Source organism: Rhinolophus sinicus, chromosome 5 (genome assembly GCF_057876585.1).
Source record: "Rhinolophus sinicus isolate RSI-liver-muscle chromosome 5, RSI-T2T, whole genome shotgun sequence".
NCBI lineage: Eukaryota > Metazoa > Chordata > Mammalia > Chiroptera > Rhinolophidae > Rhinolophus > Rhinolophus sinicus.
Window position 1 is genome coordinate 77374998 of NC_142505.1, and position 25058 is coordinate 77400055.

The 25058-nt window shown below is 56.5% G+C and overlaps 1 protein-coding gene across 8 annotated transcripts in view; it reads left to right on the plus strand.

Annotated features, from left to right (window-relative positions):
• The first annotated feature begins 7491 nt into the window (after positions 1 to 7491).
• Positions 7492 to 25058, plus strand: part of TCF7 (transcription factor 7) — a 31732-nt gene continuing 14165 nt past the window's right edge. For 6 of the 8 annotated variants that reach the window (XM_088798608.1, XM_074313510.2, XM_074313513.2 and 3 more), the window contains exons 1-3: positions 7492 to 7941; positions 8116 to 8182; positions 8694 to 8818. In XM_088798608.1, the coding sequence (XP_088654734.1) occupies positions 7690 to 7941; positions 8116 to 8182; positions 8694 to 8818 (444 nt within the window). In that variant the 5' untranslated portion in view covers positions 7492 to 7689. The remainder of the gene's footprint in view (positions 7942 to 8115; positions 8183 to 8693; positions 8819 to 25058) is intronic. The other 2 variants (XM_074313515.2, XM_074313516.2) reach the window with 2 other exon arrangements.

Consider the following 25058-nt stretch of genomic DNA (forward strand, 5'->3'; position numbering starts at 1 on the left):
CTCTGTCCTCCCTGACCCCAGCAGGCCTGAGCGGGTGCCCGGCCACCGAACCGGCTCAGGCTCCATGCTGCTAGCCTTTGCATTAAGCTCCTTCCCTCAAAAGGTGATGTTATTAGCCTCCCTTGAGGTCAGCCTCTTGCAGTAATCCTTCCCTCAAGCCTCCAGCCCCAATTTGGAGCCAGAGAGATGTCCAAGCCTGTGCCCTCACACTCACCTCAGAGCCTGCAGCGGCTCAACTGGGCCAATTGAGGGGCAGAGCTGCACAGGAAGCCCAAGAGACTGCCCACAGCCTCGGAAGAGCCTAGAGGGTAGTAACCCCCTCACCGGCTTCCCTGCCTTGGGAGCCTCCAGCCTCTGCTCACACACCTCTGGTAACAGGGAGCTCACTGCCTCTGTCAGCACACTGGGCGGGCCACAGTTGGCCAGCTCTGACTGGTAGACGGGCTTCCTCAAGCCAAGATGAGATCTCTCCGTGTAATTTCCTCCCATTAGTTCTGTCTCTGCCCTCAGGCCCCAAAGTCCAGCCGGCTCCCTCTGGCCTACAGACATCTGGAGATGGCCATCTCTTGGCAGAAGGCGTCTCCACTTGGGCTGAACATTTGGTGGCCTCAGCCTAGTCTCAAAAGGCAGGTTCCTGGTGCGTTTTCCATCCTAGTCTCTGCTCTCCACCCACGACTAACAAGACTGCAGGATGGTAGAGACAGGCTCTGCTAAGCACTTCTAAGGGCTTGCTCCCAAGCACATCCTTGCTGGCTGCTAACAATAATAATTGACACTGGTTGCCACTTAGCAAGTACCTACTCTGTACTAAACATCGCGCTAAGTACTGTACTAGCAGGAACCCATCCCATCCTCCCAGCTCTTCGAGCCAAGTATTATTTTTGCTCCCACTTAACAGATGAGGAACCAAAGGCTCTAGGAGGGAGGTAACTGGCCCAAGTTCCCACCCACAATGAGTAAGTGGAGAACCCCAGTTCACACACAGGCTGTGATTTTCAAATTCAGCTCTTGACCATCAGTTGACAAAGACAGCAGTCAAGGGACAGGAGACTCACTCACAGGAGAGAGACCAAACAGCTCAGGATGTTGAGTGGCTCCAATTCCAAAGGGGATGGGAGTCTGGAAGGGAGAGAGATCCCTGTGGATGTGAGTAGGTGGCAAGGCTTCTTGGAGGAGGGGGAGCTCAGATATGAGCCTTGACAAAACAAGGCGTCTCAGATACTGCAGAATTCCCAAGTAACAGACCAATGGGAATAGCCCTCCATAGCTTGAGGAACTGGGTTGAGCTGGACCCTTACACAAGCACTCCATCCCATGGGCAGCAGGCATCTGCGAAGCACCACACTGTGCGTGGTCCCTGTGAGCACTCGGCAAGGGCACAGGTGGAGTTTCCATCGTCCCAAGACGTTGAGCACCCAGCAGGGCAGGGCTGAAGCCTGGCTAGAGCTGTGACTGTCAGTTTGGGTTTCAACTATTGGTGACTTCCTCCATATCAGGGACACAAACTGGATAAGGACTGCCCCTCCCGGCCTCCTGAAACTGGGGAGACCAGCATCCTCCTAGAAGATGTTCAGAGGAACCACGTTCTTTGGAAAACCACATATGGAAACGTAGTTTTATGGTCAAATAAGTTTGGGGGGACACTGGGCTGAAGGAAGCTGGATGGGATTTCTCGGGTGCAGGACTTCTTAGAGTCTTTCCTGACTGTGTACACTGGGATTTGGCACAGGTCCTCTTCAAGTCCTCCCTGCCCCCCATGCCTAGTTGCTTCTTTCCCCACTGACCCAGCTGCTAGAAACCAGAGGGGGCACTCTCCATGGGGCACTTAGCAGGAAAGCCTTGAAGCCCAGTGCAAGATGGTGAGTTACACATCCAGGAGGTAGTCTGTTCTAGGAGAAGGGCAAATAGGGAAAGCCAGTGTTTGGGGATGGGGTACTTAGAAGGAATTCTCTCAGGTGACAGGTGGTGGGGGGACTGTAGGAATTGGGACACGACAATGTGCCATTCTAGGCAAGGCTCATAGATGGTCAAACTCTCCCCCAGGATCCCGATTCAGCCAGGACCCAGAGACCGTATGGGGTCAAAGTCTACCATAACCCAGAGTGTGGCTACTGTCCCACCTGATGAAGGCCCTATCCTCTTAAATTTTACTTGCCTTCTGGGCTGAACTTCTTCCTCCAGGAAGCCCTCCTTGACTGCCACGTTGCATGCCATGACCAGAGTACAATAGCCATGTTTCTGAACCCCTGGCTCCTGGAACGTTTATCTGGGCTGATGTCCCCCACAAGATGACAAGTTCCTTGAAAGCAGGTACTAAGCCTGCTGCCTCCTCCCTGGATCCTAAGTGATCACTTCTGTGAATGATTCATCCATCCATCCATCCATCCATCCATCCATCCATCCAGTCAACTGTCCAAAAATTTCTGAGCATTGCAGTTTTCCAGCTCTATGCCAGGCCCTAGGGATAAGCAGCAAAACTTTATAGCCCTGTCTCAAGAAAAGATCTCTCGTGGTCCTTTCCTATGTAAATGTGTCTGGGGCTGTCCCCACATCCTAAACAGGAGCGCATGTGACCACATTCCTCTGCTAAACTGCAGGAAACTTCCACATGGACACTGGGACTCAGCGTCCCCCACTTCCTATTGCATTTGTCTCTTGTCTCTCACCTCTGGTCTCATGGCTGGGCTCCTCACTGCATCCCTGGAACTAGGTAAGGGGCACTGGGCCTAGACAAGGCAGAGGACTTACTTGCATTCAACCAGCAGGCCAGTAGTGGAGTGTGGAGCAGGATACAGGCCTCCCACTACCAAACTCTTGGGAGATCAGTGTACCTTGGTAGCGACGTGCTTCGCACACAGCAGCTACTCCTGGCTTGCCTTTGCTGCTGACACCTTGGTCCCTTTGACTCCAGATCCTTTCCTGTGGAAACCCACAGTTGTTTATTCCTCCTGGTGAGTAAATCCCAGCCCCATTCATTGGGAACAGTGGCTGGCACAATGTGGGAAATTAACTCATGGGAAATTGTCATAGCAAGCCCCCTGAAGATGTGGGGCAGCTCTCTTTGTAATCTTACCACAACTACCCCTTAAGTCAATTTGGCCAAACTTCCTGGGCGTTTCATCAGGAATAGCTAGCATGTAGCTTTATTACTAAATTTTTATTTTGAGAGCAATCCTTGGTTATTGCACGAAATTGGGGGTGGGGGGGTGGGGAGAACCCACAGAAGATTACAAAGAAGAAAGAAACGATCCCAAATCTTTCTTGCTTCATTTTAAGGCAGCTTGCCTAGTCCATGACCCTGAGAAGTCACATCACAGCAATTGTGTGTCTTTGCCATTCTCAGGCCAGAACCACCCACAGGCACACACACGGACACACACACACGAACATGCAGCAAAACTACCGTCTCCAGAGAGTAAACTGTGTTTCTAGTAACAAACCACAGTCTGCCTCTAGGACGTGTGACCAGGCTTTGCCCTGAGACACAAGGCTCCATGGGAAGTGTTCCTGCTCCAGCCGGCAGCCCAGCCTCCAGGCAGCGTTTGGCAAGCCCCAACAGGATTCCAGGCAGGCTGGCAGGCAGGAAGAGACGCCACTCCGAACCTCTCCCCGTTGTAATTTACCAAATCCATCTGGGGCTCCTTTGAGCCATTTTCTGGAAATGCCACCTTTCAAGGGTCTCCCTGTTAGGGAAGGTCAGAGTTCACATGGGCCTTTCATGTTAAAGGAATTTGAAAGAAAATGTATATTTTCAGCCTTAGCTGTGATTAAGTGAGCTCAAGCCATGAGAACACTTAGATGATTTACATGACGTTACATGAAGAGCCAATTAGCCTAACAACTTCCGAAAAATTTTTAGCTCAAGAGCACCCATTTATTAGAGCGCTTGGAATGTGCCAGGCATTGCACTAAGCTCTTTCCTAGGATACGTGGTTCATCTCAACCTTGCTCCTACGAGGCAGGTTCAGTGTGATATTCATTTTACCTACAAGGAAGTAGAGCCTCAAAGAGGGTCAGTGATTTGTCTGCGGTCCTCCAGCCAGTAAGTGGTAGGGCAGGGACAAAATCTCAGGTCTGCCTAAATCCAAAGCTGGGCTCTCTTGCTCCAAGCCTCAACCCTCTGGAGCTCTTTGAGCTGCATCCAGCATCTGAGGACAGCACATTTGCATGAAGATGAAGCCTTGTTAAATCTCCAGCTCTGACCTGGGCTGCATAAGTTCAGAAGACTCTGGGGCCTCCCTGCAGCTGGCCCTGGTCCCAAAACTCCATGGTCACCGCCAAGGGGGTAGCCACAGCAGATCTTACTCACCACTCCATGGAAGAACCCCAGGGCCTATTGTCTCGGTATGGGATCTGAGTCAGTACCCAGAGCAGGCAGTCTAGGGTGGGCCCAGGGGAGAGATGGTACAGACTGAGCTTGGTCTGACTCAGGGGAGATGCTCTGAGCCCTCTCACCCAGCAAAGGGCTTGAGCCACCCTATACAGACCAGCCAGTGAGATGCTCCAATCCTCCTGGTGACTCCTCCATGCAGCATGAGCCAACCAGAAAGTCAGAACTCTATTAGTGAGATACTCATCAGCATTTGTCTGCAAAGTCCACAAAGTAGATAAAGACCCCCTCTGAAATTGTAGAGGACACAGTGGAACTCTAGAGTCTAATAGTTTAGGTATGGGCTCAGGAGTCAGACTGCCTGGGCTTGGAATTCAGATACCCTCGTTTCCAAGCTGTGAGACTTTGGGTGACTTATTCAATCTCTCCGAGCTTTAGTTCTCATTCATAAATGGGGACAATAATCCCTACGTCATAGGATTGGTATGATGATTACATGAGATAATGTGTGTGAAGCTCTTGACATGATGCCTGGTACATAGTAATCACTCAGTAATATGAAGTCATTGTGAGGATGAGGAGGATGATGATAGAATCAGTGCTAACTAGACAAGGGGCTGCTACAGGGCTGCACCTGCCTTTTGGGGACAAGCCTTTTCCTCTCTATCTCTCCAAGCTCTACAGAGCCTTCCAGGCTCAAATTCCACCTCCTCCAGGAAGCCAACCTGACCACTCGAGCCCCATTGATCTCGCCATTATCTGAGCTCCTTCTGCCCATGGTCTGTACAGACTAATCTAGCAACAAACTTGACTCTAATGATTTCTCAGCTTTTCAAGCAGCCAATGCTCCTGGAGTGGCCTCCTCTGTCCCTCCCCTCTCCATAGCCTGAGATTTAGGTACAGGGTAGATGCTCCTTCAGCAGGCTTTCAGGCTGATCTTAGTGTGGCTGTGGATGTCTGAGACTCAGCCTGTCTCTCTCCCTGTCCCCTCCTCACACTCCTATTCTCCTGACTCACCTGCCCCCCCCCATCTGTGATTCCACCCAGGAGGGCAAGAGGTAGGAGCCATGACTCCATAGGGCAGTGGTTCCCAGACTTTGGAATTTCAGTCCTATAAAATGTCCAAAGAAATTTGGGGGTTGGAGAATGAACAGAGAGTGGCCAAGTTTTTCTTTAGCCAAATAAGAACGTTAAAAAAAAAAAACAAAAAAACAAATCAATTCTCACCATCATTGCAGTAAAGCTGTTTTCACACCAATAAAACAGAAAGTTCATAATGTCTGATTAAAGGTTAATACTTTATCCTGAGAAAATTTAGCCTTCTTGAGAAAAACAAACCTCAGTCACCCTGACTTCTTTCCTTTGTCCATGGGCTGGAGAAAACTTCAGCCCGCATTGGTCTGAGTCCCCTGGAGTGTCATGAATCTGGGGAACTTTGTCCTGGAGGAGGTTCCTGCTCAGCTGGGGTCACCCTCAAATGCAGGAGGACCCCCAAAACCTTTGGATTAGGCAGCTCCCCATTCCCACTCAGCTTTCCCAGAGGAGGCTCATCTGGAAGCCAGAACTTAAAACCTCTGGGGTTTAGGTGGGGAAAGGTCGTGGGTCCCTCCTCCTGTACCCTCTTCCCTCCCGACTCTGCCAAGTCTAGCAGGAGTCCTCCCCCCTCCCCAAGGGCTGAGGTAAGACTGAGCAGCAAGCTGACACCATGAAAGGAGACGGGGTATGGGGGGGGACCTAACAGGCAGGGTCTTCCCCACATCTCCATCACCATATTGAGTGTTTGTGCTCACCACCCCCCTCAACTCCCGGAAGGGAGGAAAAGAGGGCACTCCAGCCCTGAGGTGGGGGGCCGAGGCGCCCCGCTGGGCTGGCGCAGATAGGATCTGAACGCGGAGAAGGACGGCCTTGGCTCTTTGATCCGCAGCCAGCCAGGCTGGACCTGGACCCAGAGGGGCGGCGTGGCCCTCTTCCGTTTGGCTTTGCGCCGCAGCCAGGGGTCCTTGTGCTACTCTGAGCCGGAGAAGCATCCAAGACACTGTCCCTTCCCAAATACCTTCTGCCCCAATTGCTCTCGTGAGAGAAGGGAACGTCTACACAGAATCCAGCACAGAAACCTGCTGGGGGCTGCGGTTTGCTGCACTGCGATCCAGAGGGGCGGGTGTCTCTCCTAGATGCTGAGACGAGGCCAAGCATGCCGTGGAGGCCTGCGTGGACTTGACCCCAGGTGCCTTAGAGATGCAGTGGAAGCTGGCCCAGGTTCCCGCGCTCCGCCGGCTGTCCACCCTGCATCCCGGATCTTGCGAGCCCCCACCCCCCACCCCCCGCACCAGGTTTGGAGTCAATGGGCTCTTCGGGAATGCGACTTCCCGTATTGTTGCTTCGCACGACCCACATCTCTTCCGAAACCCGCAGCCCACCTGTCTGCTTGAAGCCTGGAATCCCGGGGCCACAGGTTCTAGGTGTGGAATTGAGTTGGGAGAGTCGTGGGACGGGAAGGGCGTGACCCCATGGGGCGGCGGGGTCCTTCCTCCTAGTCCACTTGGCTGTTCGCGCCTCGGAGCCGTCACATGGCTGAGAGGCCCTCATGGATGTGTGCTGTATGAGCCCGGCATGCAACAAGCGCTCAATAAATGTGTGACGAGTATACGCTTGTGTTCGCGCTGTGAGTGGGCAGCCTGGAAAGAGGTCTTAGATTGGCTTAAAGCTGGAGAATAGGACTTTGAGGGGGCCTAACCTGCCAATCTGTGGTTTGGGCACAGCCTCCGAGCAGCCCCAAGCTCTAGGAGGCTTCCAGCTCCCAGCCCAGGACGTACTGGGCCCGGAGATAGACACAGTTCACACCTTGTCTCCTGTTCCAAATCACCTCAAGAGCCTAGGGGACCTGCACTCTCCGCAGTTGGGGTTGAAACCTGGGCGCGGGGCGGGAATCACTAGGTGAGGAAGGGGATTCGCTATCTCCTTTAAAGTCCCAGCATTTCAGGAAAAAGGTGATGCTTTTTAGGCTCGTCCAACACATCACTGGGGTAACGCAAGGGAGAGCGAGCCCTTTAAGACTATGCCCACTGGGCGCGTCGTGGCTTCTCCCCAGAGAGGAGGGGCGGGGCGACTTGGCCCCGCCCCCCGTCCAGACCCGCCCCCGGCGTCCCCGCCCCGCCCCCCGACTCAGCCGGCGGTGCCTTTGATGTTCGCCAGCTCTGGGAGCCGCTCAGCTTGGAGCCCGCGCCCCGCGCCCGCAGCCCGCCCCGGCGGAGTCAGCCCGCGCTCCGGGCTCGGAGGTCCGGACTCCGGGCTCGCCGCCTCCTGGGCCGGCTTCGCGCCCCTCACTCCCGTGCCCCGCGCCTCCGCGGGCGGAGCGCACCATGCCGCAGCTGGACTCGGGCGGGGGCGGCGCGGGCGGCGGCGACGACCTCGGCGCGCCGGACGAGCTGCTGGCCTTCCAGGACGAGGGCGAGGAGCAGGACGACAAGAGCCGCGATAACGCCGCGGGCCCCGAGCGCGACCTGGCCGAGCTCAAGTCGTCGCTAGTCAATGAGTCCGAGGGTGCGGCCGGCGGCGCCGGGGTCCCGGGGTCCGGCGCAGGGGCCCGCGGCGAGGCCGAGGTCGGGGCGGAGGTGAGCGCCGGCCTGCGCACCGCTCCTCCCCTCTGGCCGCCGATCGGGCCTCGGCTCGCGCTGACCCACCCTTCCCTCCCGCGGCTCTCGGAGTCTCCATCCCTCAGAACCCCTCCTGTCCCTGGCCCCCAGCTCTCCCTGCGCCCCTCACGGCCCCTGTGTATCTCCCCGCAGGCTCTCGGGCGGGAACATACTTCGCAGAGACTTTTCCCCGACAAACTTCCAGAACCTCTGGAGGACGGTGAGTTTCTGCACCGCTTGGCTCCCCTCCACCCCCAAGGCCCCGGCCTCCATGGGAGGGAGGGGGCCGAGGTGCTGCCTCCCCAACAACTACAGCTCCAGGAGGCGGTAAAACCGAGGGGGTGGGAGTGTGGGGGGCGGGTTTCCCGGGCGCCGCCGGGCTCGAGTCACTTCCGGTGCCCTGACCTTTATAGGAGTAAACAGACCCCCGCCATCTCCGCCTCCCCTCCTGCCCAGGTGACTGACTAATCCCCTGTCTTGAGGAGAAAGCGTTGGCAGAGGTTCCTTGGCCGCCAGGCAGGGTGGGAGTCAAGTAGGGGCCGCTTGGGGGAGGCCTGGACTCAGGGTTCTTGGGACAAAACCTGGCACTGCTTGCACCCCCAGCCCGTACCTTCTCAAGTCGCGAACTTGAAGGCGTCCCCTTAGCAATTCTTATTTTTTTCTCCCGAGAGCAGACAGTCTAGCCCGAGTCGCCCGGGCTGGCGTGTCTGACCCAGCTGTGGTTTTTCCAGGCCTGAAGGCCCCTGAGTGCGCCAGCGGCATGTACAAAGACACCGTCTACTCTGCCTTCAATCTGCTCATGCACTACCCACCCCCCTCCGGAGCAGGGCAGCACCCCCAGCCGCAACCCCCACTGGTAAGTGGCCCCTGCAGCCCAGCCCGCCTTGTGCCTGCTGCCTCCTTGACCAGGTACGTGAGGCGTGGGCACGAAGTGACTTTTGCCTACAACAAAATAGATGGGTGAGAACTCTGCTCTGGTCTCTCTTCCCATTGGTGCGCAAGGGGAGCTGAACCAGAGTACTTGGCTGAAGGCAGGAGGGATGGCCCAGGGTACCCGCCAGCTGTCGGCTCTTGTCTTCCTTGCTTTCTTACAAGCAGGTGCAGGCCCTGTCCTGGTGCTAGGTGATGCTGGGGTGGGGTCTTCTCGGAGAACTTTTGAGCTGAAACCACACCACCCCCACGCTCCCGAGGGTGGCCGTGGGTAGTGTGGTCCCAGCTCTGAGTTTTGTAGTTAGCCTTCTCCCAAAAGCCCAATGCCCCAAGCGTTGGTGCTTAGAGGAACCGCCAGAAAAGCTGATGGGCTTCAGCTCTCCTGGGGTGGTGGTGGTGAGAAACATGCTCTACTTGTCCTGTCCTTATTGGCATGACTGCACCCTTCCTTGTCAGAGAAAGATGCTGAACATGTATGGAAAGTGGGTTTTTATGAAGCTGGCTTGGTCTCAAACGCACCAGGAAGGGTTTGCAGAGGTGTTTCAAATCAGTAGTGTTGTTAAGGAGCCTGTTGAATGAATTTGCAAATTAAGTATGTTTTAAGTACCCAGTGCTTTGTAAAGATGTCGTGATCGTTACAAACCATGTTTTTCTGCCCATTGGTGCAGTTGACCTCAAATGTGAAGGGCCTATTCTGAGTGCTTTGGAGCAGTAAAGCTGCACTGAAACAAAATTCAGATTAGTGTTTCAGATTGTCCTTCGGTGGCCCAAGTTGGGGGTGAGGTGAGAGCTCCTAGAGTACATAAAAGGTTTGGGGGACTCTGGTGGGTGGTGTTGGATGCAAATGTAGGCCCAGTGCAGGTAGGAGACTCACATGGCTAGTGGTGGGGTCACCCAGAGGGAGGAGGGTGACTGCCAGACTGTTTCCAATCCAGAATGAGGAGGGTTGGTTCTGAGAGCTGTTTCATGCCGAATTTAGTGGAAAGTGAGAAGACATTGAGGCTTCTCTCCAGAAACCCAGGATGGAAAGCCTGGTAGACTGCTGACTCAGGAAATGAGGGCCTTGCCCTTTGGACCCTCATTTTCTCATTCGTAGAAGGAGCATGTTGAATGAGTGTTCTATCTATCTGATTTTCTGCTTTTGGTTGGCTCCATCTATGAGGTGTTTGCTTCCTTCCAAGTCTGTTGGGAGAGGGTTTGTCCACTGACCTTTCCACCTAATGGAGTAGCTCTCCCCAGAGACCTCCACTCCAGATGCTTAACAAAGATGCTTCTTGGGCCCCCTCCAAAGAGTAAACCCTTCTATTTGGGGCCAAGTTGACAGGCCCCACCACTGCCAAACTACTGGCAGGTGAGTTGCTTGCTGGTCAGGGGCTGAGAGCACTGTGGTAGCCGTGACTAGACAAAAGGCCTGGGCCTGAGAACAGGCTGAGCAGGGCGGGCTCCCTTCCAGCTTCTTGTGACTTCACAGTGCTGCAGGAAAAGCAGTGTTTCTGAGTTCCTTTCATGGCGTGGGCAAGTGGTGGGAGAGAGCCCAGAGAGGGACGGCCTCGTTCTCTAGGGGTGTGGTGATGGGACCATTTGGTGTCTTCACTCACACTGGTCAAAGAGGAGGCGGATGGAGGACCAACTCTAGCAGTCAGGAAAGGGGAGGGGGGCAGCGACACGGCCCCAGCACCATTCCCCTGGCCTGGATCATTTATTTTTTCTTAGCTTTGGGGTCTTGCTCACACTACAGCGGGTGCATTTCTACGTGTTGCACCATCTCTTAGGATGAATCCCCCGATCCTCCTCCCCAGCCAGCTGCAGCCTCCCACTGCTGGCTTCTGGGAACACAGGACAGGCTCTGGCGCTGACTTTCTGTGCCCTGGTGCCAGCTGCTCCAGTGGGTGGTGACAAGGACAGAGGCAAGGGCCTAAGTTGGGGTGACACTGGGTGCGGAAGATATGCATGAATGTAGTAGAGCCTCTTTTAAGCAAACTCGATAGTTATAAGCAAATAGCAAGTAAGAACGGTTGCTTGTGTTATGCGAAGAGTTGTAACAACATTTAAAATACGGTTGGGTTTTAAAAAGCAAAATTGATTGATCCCTTGCTTTGGGAGCACATTTATCATGGGATTCAAGGTTCATGTGTCTGAAATCAAAAAAGGTACTCTTAACATGGGTCAGAAGCCCCTTGCAGCGGCCCTGAGGAGGTTTTCTCCAAAAGCTGGGCTTTCCTGAGCCCATCTTCAGGGCACAGATGATTTGCTGCCCAGCCCCTGGCCGTGGGCCTTAAGAACTGGGCCTCTGAGAAAATCCAAATGGTCAGCAGTTATGCTGAGGAACTCAAGGCCAATCGCTTCCCTAGACATTGAGGGAAATCCATGGCGCGGACGGACTCTGTCCGCTCTGTCCACGTATGGGTGGAATGCCCCCATGTGGCGACCACGTTGGGCCCCTCAGAACGGCCATACTCAAACAGCCAGGAGCAATGGGCCAAGTGACAACCTCACAACCGCCACTAGGCAGAGGCAGGTTTCCTTTTCCAAAAAGTTTGTTTCTTTTTGGTACTTGGCTTCTTGTAAACTCCCTTTGGGGAAGGGGAATTAGGTCAAAGTTTATTTTATGACTGATGTTTGTCAGGCATCTAATGTGGGCTTGCAGACAGTTACTCGTCTAGAGCAGTAGCCCCTGCTTATTTTGGTTTTGTTTTGTTTTGTTCGCTCTGAAACCTGGGTGGGGATGGGGTGGGGAGGTGGGCAGTGGGCTGGTTCTGGGCAAGACTTTGAGGGGCTTTAGGGATGAGTAAGACATCGCTCCTTAGGGAAACCCAGGCTCTTGGATATGCAGGACTGGCGGTCTGCAAATCCTCATCTCAAAAAGAATATGAGGCCACGTCGCTCTTTTGGTCCCTCTTTTGGGCTCCACTTGGAACCTGTGGCCTGGAAGGCTGCTGAGCCTTTTGCCATTTAGATGAAATGTCCAGGATCGGCAAATCCATAGAGACAGGTCACAGATGAGTGGATGCCAGGGGCTGAGAGAAGAGGGGACTGGGGAGTGACTGCTGCTGTCTATAGGGTTTCTTTTTCGGGTGACGAATAGGTTCTGGAGAACAGTGGGGACAGTTGTACAAGCTTGTAAATATACTGAAAGCCACTGTATTGTACACTTTATAATGGTGAATTTTATAGTATGTGAATTACATCTCAGTATTTAAAAAAAGAAAAGGCTGAGTCTTTGACTCTTGTAGGCACTTGGGACTGTTCCCTTTGTCTGACAGCCTTCCTGCTGCCCGGGGTGCGCCCCAAGCGAGGGGTCAGGCATCAGCTACAGGGTAGGGGAGACCAGTTGAATGAATCGTTGGACTCATGCTGGGGCTCCTAGCCATGGGCTTATGTCACCTGACTCCAAGGTGTGAGGTCCAGGTAAGCCTGTACCACCAAGCCCTGGAGGACAGGAGGTGAGGGTCTGAGCAAGACTCAGAGGAAGGAAGTGCTGCTGACGCATGGGCAGCCTATCCAGGGAGCTCTGCAGAGATGCACCACCCAGCCTCCACCGTCCTCCACCCTCAGAGAGCGCTGCACAGCCTTGCTGACGAGGGTTGGTGATGGTTGCTCCCCAGCACTGGTTGGAGTGAAGCTTGTTAGAAGGGAGGCTGGCACAGGCTGGGCACCCAGCTGGACCAGAACCAGCCTCTGCCTCAGATGCCTTCCTGGCCAGAGGAGTGGAGTTGCAGAAGGTCTGGCTGGGGGTGTCCTGGGCAGAGCTGGCCTGGGCCTGGGCTGTGGAAGCGGGTCTGCTGAGCAGCTCCTGAAGGTGCAGCTGTCCGACAGGTGCAGACGGGCCTGGCAGGCACTGGGCTCCCCTCCAGACATCCCAAGTCATCCACTTCTGCACTTCAGTCAGCACCCCCAAACCCAAGCATCGCCATCCCTCACCCAGATGGCAGTTACAGCCTCCTCTAGGCTCCCCCTGCCCCTGCCTTGTTCTGCATCCGAACCCCGACCCTAACCCCCAATCCAGGCTCCACGGAGCAGCCAAATGGGTCCTGTAAAAGCATAACTCAGATCCCATCTCTCTGCTGCTTAACTCCTGCAATGGCTTCCCATTGCTCTTGGAGTGAAGTCCAAGCCACTCAGCACAGCCCGAGTGCCTGGGTGGCCAGCCCTCCCTGTCGGCACCATACTCATCCTCGCTCCCTCGATAGCAGCCGCCAGTGCCGTGATGTGCTTTACAGCCAACGAGTGTCTTCCCTCCCTCAGTGCCTTTGCCCTCGTCTCCTCAGCTGGGAAGTCTCTTCCCCAGCTCTTCACTTGGCCGCCACCTTCTCATTCCTTATTCAGGGCTTAATTCACATGTCACTTCCTCAGCGAGACCTCTGACCATTCGAGTGGTGCCCTCTGTCGTGCCCTTGGGCCTTGGCTGCCTGGCCGCCCTGGCAGCTCTTCAGGCCAAGCAGTTGGCACTGCTTTATGATGCACTTGCCATGCTTAGACCAAAGGTAGCCCGTCTGTCAGAAGTTACCTGTGAGCTGTAGTGTCCTCATCTACACGGGGAGTGGTGAGCCCTCCTTCCAGAGTCTGAGTGAGGACAGGAGGTGCCCAGGAAGGTGCTGGCGTGGCCTGGACTCGGGGTGGGGCTTTGGCCATGGCTGATCCTTTCTCCCTTGCTGTCCTGGCTCCTCTGGGGCCATTGGTAGGCCCGCGTGGACTCCCATACTGGGGGCTTAAGCTGTTTTGTAAGAAAAAAAAGGGAAGAGACCCATGTGGTCATTGGCCTCTGAGCCATCCTAAGACCTTTGCTCACGCAGCCTGTACGCAGCCCTCGTGTCTTGCCCCGTGCTTCCTTGGGTGTGAGGGTGCGTGTTTGCAGTGCCCCCCTGACTGCCCATGGACAGCGTCTGGGTTTATCCCTCTTGTGGACTGTGTCCCTCATGTGGCTTCAAGTTTGCTCATAGTTTGCCTTCTTTACCAGTGGGAATGATGCTCGGTACAAATCACTCCTCAGCTGCCATTTTCCTGGAGCACAGTGTTCAAGGAGAATTACGGGGTCAGGAGGGAGGAAGAATTCCGGCGTTTGCTTCCCTGCGGGCCCAGTTTCCTGCTGGGTCTGTGCAAGCCTGAGCCTGGCCAACGTGGACTTCCCTCTCTTGTTGTTCATTTAGTAGGTTTGTGGTGGCAGTGGGGCTTAGAAGTTCCTTTGACTTGCATTCTTTTTTGACTTGGGAGGCTGCGTGATACTGGCTGCAATATTTGGAAAGTCTGCAGCCCGCCTCAGCAGCGCCCCAGGTGGGGTATGAGTGCCCCCTCGATGCCTTACAGGGCCGGGAAAGCACCAGGAGGGAGGCTCGTCCTGCAGACCTCTGTCCCACCCTGTCCCCAGGGGCTGCAGTTTTCGGGCCACCTGCCCACTTCTCTAACTCAGCAGGGTAGAAGGGCTGAAAGCCCTGGGTTGGTCACTAGGACCCAGGTATTCTTCCCCTGGCCCTACCAGGGTTTCACCAGGCCAGCTTCCACAGCTGTCAAATGGGGGCATTCATACCATCTCTGCCCACCTTCCCAGGTGCCCCAAGAGGCAGGTGTGAAGTTGGGGAGGGCTTGGTGGCCCCTCCCCAAGGCTGCCAGCCGCCCATGCCCTCCTGGGTCTCCTGAGACCCCACCCGACCCCTGCAAGAAACGAGGTTTAGCTGAGCTTTAAGAATGGACTACAGAGGCACTGTCTTCACGTCGAATAACCAACGAGGTGAAGCTCGACCAGGGTGGGCAGAGAGCCCCGTGGAGGGGCAGGGGAGCCAGTCTGCTGAGCCCCCCCGGCACTGCAGTCCTGAAGCCATGCAGTCACACTCCCTCGTACCTTGTGACTGGCTGCTTCCTGCCGCTGTGTACAAACAAGACTCCGTTGGAGGAAACAGGTGTTTTATCAGGTCACAGGGCCCTCCTCCCCCAACGGCAGTGCCCAGATCCTCGGGTAACAGCCCTCTTTCTGCAGGTGGGGACAGTAAGACTAGTTCAGGAAAGGGACTTGTCCAAGGCCCCTTAGAGGGGTGGAAGGTCCACCCTCAAACACCATATCTGCCCGTCCTTGGCTGAGTGGCCCTGGGTAAGTTTCTTAAGCCCTGTGGGCCTTAGTTTCCTTACCCATCTAAAACTGAGGCTAATGAGGGTTCTTTCCTCCTTGGTTACTGTGGAATGGACTGCGATAGTGTATGTGAAGTCCCTGGCACATAGTAGGTGCTTCCTGAGTGGAAGCCCCTATGAAAGTGGCCCTTGTGAAGGATGCCGAGCCAAGTGGGCGGGGTGCTCCTGAAGCCGAGGCTGAACTGGAGCCCGTCACGCGCCCCCTCCCTCAGCCAGTCAGCGCCCTTTGCCTGCTAAACCCAGAATCCTGGGTCCAGATCCTGCTGGCGTTTACTGAGCTCCCCACGCGCACTGGGATGCTTGGCCTTGGCTCAGCGCAGAGAGGGCGACCGCCTTTGCCCTCCCAGGGCTATCCTGGCAGGTGAGGCAGAGACTCCTGGAGGCTCAGAATTGACTTGGAGGTTCTGCCCAAGTTTGATAAAGGCGCTGAGGAGGGAGAGAGGCCAGTGGGGGGGGGGGGGCAGCCAGGAAGGCTTCCTGAAAGGGAGGTCTGTGCAGGTGCGAGTGGTAGAATGCTCTAGGTGTGCGGGAACAGCTTGAGCTGAGGGGTGAGGCAGATATCAGTATGTTCTTGGTCACTGGAAGGGCGGCCTGAAGCGCAGGTCTATGAGGGGCACGAGGTGAGGCTGGAGAGAGGGGGCCAACACCGGGGCCCAGCATGTGACCTTCGTGCACAGGCCCTGCTGGTTCCGGAGCCTGGGAGGGGCTCGTGGGCACATGCGGGGTGTGGGCAGCACGATGGGCAGGGGGTGCCCACCAGCAGATGGTTTGAGTTGGACATGGAGGGCCAGGCAGGCAGAGCTTGCGGCTGGAACAGGGTGGGCGCTAGAAAGTACAGGGGTGATTGGAGCAGTACAAGGGGGTAGGCTTCGGGGAGACCTAAGCGCGCTGGCGAGCGCAAGGCAGGAGGGCCTCAGAAATGGAAGTTTCCATTGCGTATAATTTCATTTGACTCGCAGTCTCTCTCTCTCCAGGGTCCTAAGTCCAGGGTTTTAGCCCCCTGTTTACTGAGGGGAACTGAACCCCAGCAGTCAGCCAGGGTGCAGAGAGCGCCTCTCATGAGCGTGTCTCTAGCAGGACTCCCAGCTCCCAGGAGTCTGGGGAGGGGCAGCTCTGAGAACCCAGGACCTTGTTAGCTTCTTCCTTCAGGCCGTTTGCTGCCTTGGCTCGCTGACCTATGGTGCTTGGGTTTCGGACCTGGGTGCCGCCTCCCTCCCTTAAAAAGGTGTGGCCCCCATCATCCTTGGCTCACAGGAAGTCTCTGAGCTGCAGCTGGGTGGGTTTGTTCTGATCAGAGGGTTTGGCCCTTTCTGATCCTGTGGAACATGGGGCTCCTCTTGGCTCAGTCCCCTGGTGGGTGGAGAGACTGTCCCTTGCTGGATAGGGGCCCTGACCTGGTGTGGGGCTGAGAAGGGCGTGAGTCCGGCCCTCTCCTCTGGGGAGGCGGCCCGGGTAGCCTGTCCCACCCATGGTGACTGCCTGCCTGAGCTCTGTCAGCAGACATGGCTTTCAAGCCCAGAGGGAGGCTGGTGACACACAGCCTTCATGCCATGGCCACCTCCACAGCCAGAGCTCCCCCGAGATCCGAGGAAGCCAAAGAAGCTCCTCTGTCCCCCTCACCCCCCATTAGAGCGACCAACTCTTTCTCCCAGGACAAGAGCTGTCTGGGCCCCGCACTATTTGCTTCCAAAGGACGGGTGTACGGCGGTGGCTGCAGGCATGGGTGGGCAGGCTGTGGCCCCAGGGAGCAGTGGGCAGTGGGGTTGGCACACGTAGGGCTGCACGTCTGCGCTGGCCTAGCCGGGGGTGGCAGGTTGTCTCTTCCTTGAAAACCCTGTTTGCCTCTGAGGCCAGGGTCATGATGGAGAAGGAAGCCAGGGCACCAGGGCCACCTCTCTGGCTGTATGACCTTGAGCAAATCTGTTAACCTCTCTAGGTCCCAGTTTCCTCCTCTAAAGTGGGGGTGGGGCCCCCTGGCCCTGAAGGGTCTCGGGTTCAGTTAGTATTGGCTGCAGGGGCCTGCCGCTTGGCTGGGCCTCAGGTGGGCTTGCTGGGCATTGCAAGGGCTGCTTCAGGGCCATCCTCCTCATCAGGCAAGAAGGGATGGTGGGGAATGAGGGACAGGTGACAGGAGTCCAGGCTCAGGGTATTCTGACTAACTCTGACCTGGCTCTGGTGGCAGCAGGCCCAGCCTCTCTGTCTGCTGGGCCGCCATCTGAAACGCATTACAGATGCTTTGTAAACTCCACATCATTCGGCCACATGAAAGCCTGGGATCTAAAAATAGTCACTCCCAGAAGACGCCCCGCATTGGTGAGGCTCAACTGACCTCTGCACGCACACCCACCACTAGGCCATCTCCCTTGCCAGGGAGCCCCAACTGGCAGCACCACACCCACCCACCCTCCCAGCGTGGGCAGCCACTGCCTGGGGGCACTTTATCTGAGCACAGATCTCATCTAGCTGGTCAGAGCTTCAGGCCCCAAGGCCTTACCCAGGGCAGCCTGTCTGGAGGAGCCAGGAGGAGGCAGCCGAGGGTGATTGGTGGCCCCAAGGACTGTCTTCCCAGCACCATCCAAGCCTGGAATGCCCAGGGGACAGAAGCTCATGGGAAGCCACTGAAGCCATCTTACCATGAGGACACAGGGCCCTGTGGAGGGGGAGCAGGAAAAGCGGCCTTGGCTCCGGTCAGATGCTGGACAGCAGGGCCACTGGCTAATGTGCTGGTGTGAGAAGGGCAGGGGCTTGCCCAGGACCCAGTGCTGGTGGTGGAGCGCCCGCCCAGCAGGAAGGGAGGGCGGCTGTGGGCGGCCAGGCTGCTAGGCTTGACTCTTTGCCCTGCTTTCTGTGGGTTCCTTCTCCCTATGGTCTCCATGACCAACTGCAAACCACTCTTTTCCCTAAAAATAAACATGCTTATGGGATTGGGGGAAGCTTTGTAGCTATCAAAGGAAATAATAGGGTGTTTAAGAAAATTACATTGCGTTTTAAATAACCAGCATGAAAGTCATTAAGTTTGAAGTTTCATTCAAATCAGATGGCTCTGTGGCTGCCCGGTGGCCAGGCAGGCAGAGGGTGGGTGGGCCCTCGGGGACGCTGAGAGAGGCAGCCCGGGGAGAGCTTTGCAGCAGTACTGAGGTCTCTGGTGGGGACAGCCGGGGGTCCAGGCGGCGTGGCCACTGAGTGTGTGCCAGGCTGCGGCAGCCACCCCAGAGCTTGCTGGCAGGGTTTGAATCAATGTGCAGCCCAGGAGCCACCCAGCTGTGGTGGGCAACCCCATGGGTGGGGCTGGGGGGTGACCACAGTCCACAGGGTGTGGGGACAGATGAAGCTGGGATGGCTTTGGCCGCAGGGTTGATGGCAATGTTGAGGTGTGGTTTCAGGGATGCTGTTTCAGATCAAAAGGGCTGGCGAGGATGTGCAGGGCCTGGGCCACATGTGTCCCCACATGTGTCCTCTTCAGTGCTGGAATCGCAGTGCCCAGCATAGGGCACGGCACACGGTAGGTGCTCAGTAAACAGCTGTTGAAAGAGGCACAGCCACAGCAGGAGCGCATGTGTCTAGAACTTCGAGTGCCAGGCCTCCTGTGCCAGGGGTTTTTAATTCCAATATCAAGATCCTTACAAGAAGCCAAGGAAGGAGATACTTGTAGTTCTCTTATTTTGCAGACGGGGAAACTGAGGCTTAGAGCGGTTAATCTAGAATGTGCGAGTACCTGGCAGAGTCAGGACTTGGACTCAGGTCTCTTTGATCTCAAAGCCCATGCTCCTCACTGCTCTGGCCCTTTGCTCTTGAATGTGTGGAGACGGGCACTGCAGGCGGAGAAGCTGAGCGTTACCCCACTCCTGTTGGGCTTATGATCTGGAACCAGCTGGAATCCTCTGGCTCCAAGGAAAGACTCAGCCCTCACGGCCCCCGCTGGGTGTGGCCTCATAGTTCTGGGTCTGGGTCAGGGCTGGACCCTTCCTCACTGGACGCCTGGCCCTAGTGAGAGCCATCCCAGGGCCAGAAAGTTTGTGTTTCTTGGTTGGAGGCAGGAACCAGGGCTTCCAGAATAAACGTTACCTGGAAAAGTGTTTATAAATGACATTTAAGATTGAATCAGGTTTGATACATGACAAGGACAGCGCCTGGTCCTAGCTTAGCTCAGAGCTCACTGTTGGACCTCTCTGGGGAAGGTGCCCTCCTCTGTGTGGTCTGGGGTGGGGTTAGAGGGTTTTCTAGGCCCTGAGTCACTGAGAACGGCTGGACTGGGGAAGCCCAGGGCTCCCCCGAGTGTGCCCCCTGCCGCGCTCCCACCAACTGGAAAGCTGGGAATCAGAGCTGCCTGCCAGGCCCCTGGGCATTTCGAGAGCAGTTTCTCTTTGTATCACTGTCCTCCTCTGCCTCCTGCTCCCTGCCTCTGGTCATCGAGGGCCAGTCAGGAGCTCAGCAGTCAGGCCCAACAGCAGTCGGGCAGCAGTCCAGAGGAAACCGGGGGCCGGCGGCCCCAGCTTGACAGAAAGGCTGGCTTTCCTGAAAAGCCTTGGTCTAGGGACATGCTTGCCTTTGTCATTATGAACTCACTTAATCCTGACATCAGTGCCATGAGATGTGGACATTGTGCAGATGGGGCCCCTGAGGCACGGAGAAACTGGCACCTTCTAAGGACTGTTCGAGAGACTTGAACCCAGGCATTTACCTCTGTTCCCTGCCTTTACCACCAGGCTACCTTGCTGCTTAGGCAACATGTGTCCACTCGTTTTTGATAAAAGGGGTTTTAGAGCTACAGCTGGGTCCCTTTGGCTTCCCCGCCTCATCCCTCCCCACACCTCACCCCTAGGAATTTGGCATTTTGCCCTCTCCCTTGTATTTTTATACTGTTACACCCAGGTGTATATCTGTAAGAGCTGTTTGGTGTGGTTTGGGGACCCCTTAACTCAGCCTCGTTAGGAGGCTCTACTCTAGCAAGAGGGCCCCTGTGGCAGTTGGAGCAGCCCTGCCCTCCCCGCTTACACAACGCTGAGGGGCTTGGCTGGGAGCTCGCTGGGGCCTGAAGCCTCCAGCAGCTCCTTTCCACTTCTTGCCTTCATTCCCTTCAGCTAAACCATTGGCCTGAGTCCAGGCCGAGCCCCCAGGGCCTTAGCTGGCAGTAGCTGCACGGGTTAGATCCGTGTGAGCATCCATGACCCCGAGCCAGAAGCGTCCTCCTGGGGCTGGTGCAGGCAGCTGGACAGACCAGGTGGCTCTGGGACCCCGTCTTGTCTTTGCTCCCCCGAGGCTGGCAGGAATGCAGTGCCCAGACGGGGGATGAGATCTCCAAGTTGCTCCCTCCCACCCTCGCACCACTGCTGACCATTAGCCTCCACCCCTCTGGGCCCTGGCAGGGCTGTCCCAGCTCTCATTCCTAGGTGGCACTCTTACCCTTTTAGACAAGCCCTGGGGAGAGCCACCCCTGCTGCCAGTGGCTGTCCCATCCCTGCTTCTCACACATGGAAGGGGAGAGCACGGGCCAGACCGTGCAGGAAGATGACCTCTCAGGTTTCCTTTAGTCATTTAGGACTGAGAACCCAAATCCCCTCCTACGAGGACGGGGTGAAGGCTCCCTTCACATAGGGCTAGGTGGGGATCAGAGCCACGTTCTTGGCAGGGTGTTGCTGGCAAAATTGGTGCTCCCAACTCCCCAGTGGCCTGGAGAGCCAGTGTAGGGGAGAAAGGAATCGGGAGACCACGTGGCTCCCGGGCCTCACCTGTGTCCATGTTGGCACACTGCCAGCTGGCCTGGGAGGTCTGTCACTGAGGGGTCAAGATCTCTGCCCAGGAACCCAAGGGCTGGATGCAAACCCGGATCTGGCACTACTTGCCGGGAGACCTCGAACGAGTCCTTGAACCTCTCCGAGCTTCCATTTCTTCCTCTGCGAAGTCTGCACACACACGACACAGCGGTGGGGAAGGCTGGTGGGATTCCTGTGGGGGAGGGACCGCTGCGTGCTAGGCACACAGCAGGCTGGGGTGGGTGGGGGCTGCCATCTCTGAGTCTGCACCTCTGCCGTTTTCTTCTTGCCTTTTCTACAAAGCCACATGACTCTGCTCCCAGGGGAATAAAGCCTCTAAGTCCCTCCAATGCTTCCTTCCCCAGAGCCTTGCTTGCCCTACTGCTCTGACGTGTCCTGGACTGCCTCAGCCCACGGCGGGCTCCTGGTTGGCCGGGCACTGCGGGCGAGCTGGGTGAGTGACTGTCTCAGCGGGGGGCTCCCCCAGGCTGCTGCAGAGTCCCCAGACAGTGTGTTGTAGCATCAGCTCGCAGCTCAGCTGCAACAGCTCCCGGAAGCTTATATTTTCCTCTAAAAACATCCTGTCCTGAGGGGCGTTCACCTCAAAGAGGAGGAAGGAAAACACAAACGAATGCATAGAAACCACGGGAGGCCGTGGGCCAGGCCACTCAGCTCAGTGAGGCTCAGCCAGCTCCGAGGGTGCCTCGGGGCTGGGTGGGTCTAGAGCAGGCCTGTGGTTTGCCAAGGCTGCATGCAGGGACTCCGGTCCTCACCTCTGCTGTGGCAGGGCCCTGTTATCTGATGGACTGGCCACACGCACCTGGCAGGGCTCTGCACAACCATGGCAACAGCTCTGCTGGCAGGCGGGACCAAAGCCTCCTGGTCCACAAGGGTGTAGTCCAGCCATCCCCCAGCCCTCCAGCTCACCGGGCCATCCCGCCGCAGCTCCGTGCTCTGTGGTGGGCGTCTGGCACAAGGTGTCCAGCACACTGTGGGCGGGGAGCTGGCGGGCCATCCTCAGGAGAGCACCATGTCCTGGGCAGCAGGGCCCAGAGCGGGGGTTGGGGATAAAAGGGCATGCACCTCGCTGCGGTAGATCTGCAGGAGCCCATAAATCGAGGCCTGCCTGACAGACAGGCGAGTCCCTTTTGAAAGGTCTGGGGGCCTGCTCCCCTCTGGGAAGTTCATCCTCATGGTCTCAGGCCTTAGGGAAGCTTCCCACTCAGCAATGGGACAGATTCCTTAGCACTTAAGCAAGTGGTGCTTAATGGTGATGGACAGTAGACGTCAGCTCCAGACACAGAGGTCCGAGGGAGCTGTGGGGCTGCCTGATGGGCCCTGTTTCAGGGAGGAGCCTGGAGGAACGCATCGAGGGCAGAGTAGACGGCCAGGGCTGGGCTCTGGATGGAGCCTGGCAATGTGGGGACCTTTTGAGCAGGGCCACTAAGCGGGGGTAGAGGGCCCCTGGGCCAAGGAGATGACACCCAGCCTGCATTATGCTCCTCCCCCATCCATGTGTGCTGGCATGGGCCTGGGTGTCTGTCTAGAAGAAGGGGCACTTTTTCTCATTAGCACAAGGGCAGCATATGAACTAGTGGTGGACCTGGCTTTGACTGTGCCTGGTCATTCTTTTTTTGTTAATTTTTATTTATTTTAAGTGTGTTTTTCCAGGACCCATCACCTCCAAGTCAAATAGTTGTTTCAATCTAGTTGTAGAGGGCGCAGCTCACAGCGGCCCATGCGGGGATCGAACCGGCAGCCCTGATGTTACGAGCCCCACGCTCTAACCAACGGAGCTAACCAGCCACCCCTGCCTGGTTATGCTGACTCCCAAACTTTACAGGCAGGAGAAGATGGGGTAGGAGGAGACCTGGGATGTCAGGTGCCAGGCAGGATGTCCCTGAGTCCAAGCAGTGTCCCCTCCTCCCCGCCTGTGTGCTGCTGTGACCCTGTGCCCAGCCCCCACCCCAGCCCGGGTGCTGTCCAGTGCTGCCACATTTTCCCTAAACGCTGGCTCACACTGGGAGGGCCCCACCCACCTGTACTACTACACACCCAATTTTGAGAGCCCGGCTTTAATTTATGTAAAAAACAGTTCAGGGTACAATCGCAGACACCTCAGGGAGGGCATGAAGACAGGTGTACAGTACAGCAAAGCCAGGTCAGTGTTAGAGCCAGCGGTCCTTAGCAGGGGACCCCCTGCTCGAACAGGGAGGGCAGGAAAGGATTCCAGAAGGAAGTCTCATCTAGGATGATGCCTGGAAGATGGATGGGAATTGGCTAAGCCAAGCGGGGGCGAGTTCTCCAGGCAGAGGGAACATGGCCCTCGGCCAGCAGCCCTCACTGGCTGAAGCACAGAGTGAGAGGAGGGGAAAAATGAGATTGGTTCCCTGGCGTCGCTGAAGACCCCAAGAGCCCATAAAGGGGCCCCCAGCACTGACTTGTTGGGGGGCTGTGTGACTACAGACAACTTTCTCAACCTCACTTCTATCATGGTACAATGGGAAGGGTAATGCCAGCCTCGAATTGGTTGTCACATGTGGCACTTACAGGATTCAGTTTGCCACCTCCGCACGTGGCAGAACAATAACTATCAATAGTCCACCTTCCTGTCTAGTCAGCCTCTGCCCCAGAAGGAACGTGAGGCTTGAGGTGTGGGTCTGCCACTCCTTCTGTGGGCTTGTCTCCAAGAGCCTCGCCCCAGCTCCAGAGAAGGCATCGGAAACCCCCAGGAGCCAGTAGCTGAGACACTGGAGTCAGCTCTGTGGCAGATGAGTGGGTGAGGCATGCAGGAGTCCTAGGGGCCTTTATTCCACGAGTCGTAGTGAACGTGCTGAGGACAGAATCTGGACAGGCAGCAGTGACTCACAAGCCGAGTCTGCTTTCCGGGACCCCCAGGCTGACCTCTGCGCAAGGGGGCATCTCTGCCTGCTGGGCTGGTGGAACCCCACTCGGGTCACAGTCCTTCCCAAGGAAGTGACTGTTAGACTGAAGTCAGAATGAGAAGCCAGTCTGCAGACAGCAGGAGGAAGTATGGAAAGTTGTGAGGAGAGGGAGAAAGGGCTGGGTAGAGGTGCTAAGAAACAAGAGCTGGGCACCTGGGCAGGAGAAGAGCAGGCCTGAGGCTGAGCATGGCAGGGGTGTAGCTGTGCGATGGTGAGCAGGGGAGATGTGGCCTAAGGCCCTGGGGGCCGCGTCCAATGGTCGCCATCAGGCGGGCTCCTGGTGCCAGCAGCCCTGGCAGGCAGGGGGTGTGGCCAGAAGCCCCATCCCAGGGGTCCCAGAACCTGCTGGAGCATTTTTAGGGTCAGAGAAGCACTGGTTCTGGTAACTCTGACCAGCTAGGCTGAAGAAAGGAAGAGACTGGGTTTAGGACGGGAACCCCCTCCCCTGTTCCCCTTGTTCAGTTTATGAGAACCACAGGACCTTTGCAGTAGAGTGGGTGGAATCCCAGCTCTGCCACTTACTAGCTGTGTGACCGTGGGCAAGCTATATAACCTCTCTGTGCCTCACTTTCCTCATCTATCAAATGGGGATAGTAGTTGTACCTATTCCATAGGTTCAGTTTAAGGGTATGTGAGTTAAACTGTAAGGTGCTCAGAACTATGCTTAGCACATGGTAAACACGCAGCTGTCATTAGCAGATGCTGCTCTCAGCCTGACACATAGTAGGAGCTCAGTAAATACCTCCTGATTGAATGTGTCTGCCAACAGCGATCAAGGAGAATCCTGGTGCATGTGTGGCGGGTGGGAGCGGATGGATGGGTTTCTCCTGGCACAGCCCCCTACCACAGGAGGCCTTCTCGGGAAAGCCTGGTCAGGCCTGACATGCTCCCCCAACCTCAGGCTTGAGGCCAGAGGAAGCAGCAACTTTCTTCGCTGGGAAAGTGTTGTGGGGCTCAAGCGCTTGGGGGTTTTCAGAGTCAACCGTCGGAGGCAAGGGAGTTTCTCTGTTGGCGGTGGCAAGGGCTCTCGGTGCACACAGCCTGCAAGCAGACCGCTGCTGCGGTCTGCAGGGAAAATGCAGACTGTGTTTATTTTTCACCTGAGCCTGCAGGAAGTGGAGGAGGGGGTGAGGAGGGGAGGCGGGGGCAGCCCAGCCAGGCCCAGGCTCAACTTCAGAGCAGAGGAGACCTACCTCAGGAGTCCCTCGTTTCCACCTCTGCTGGCCCAGCCCTGCCCTTGGGCCCCTTCCTGGGTCCAGTCTGCTCAGCAAGAGGGCATGCTGGGGCACCAGAGTGAGGGGGTTCCGGGCATGGGCTAACGAACATACCCCAGGCGGAGGAGGCCCAT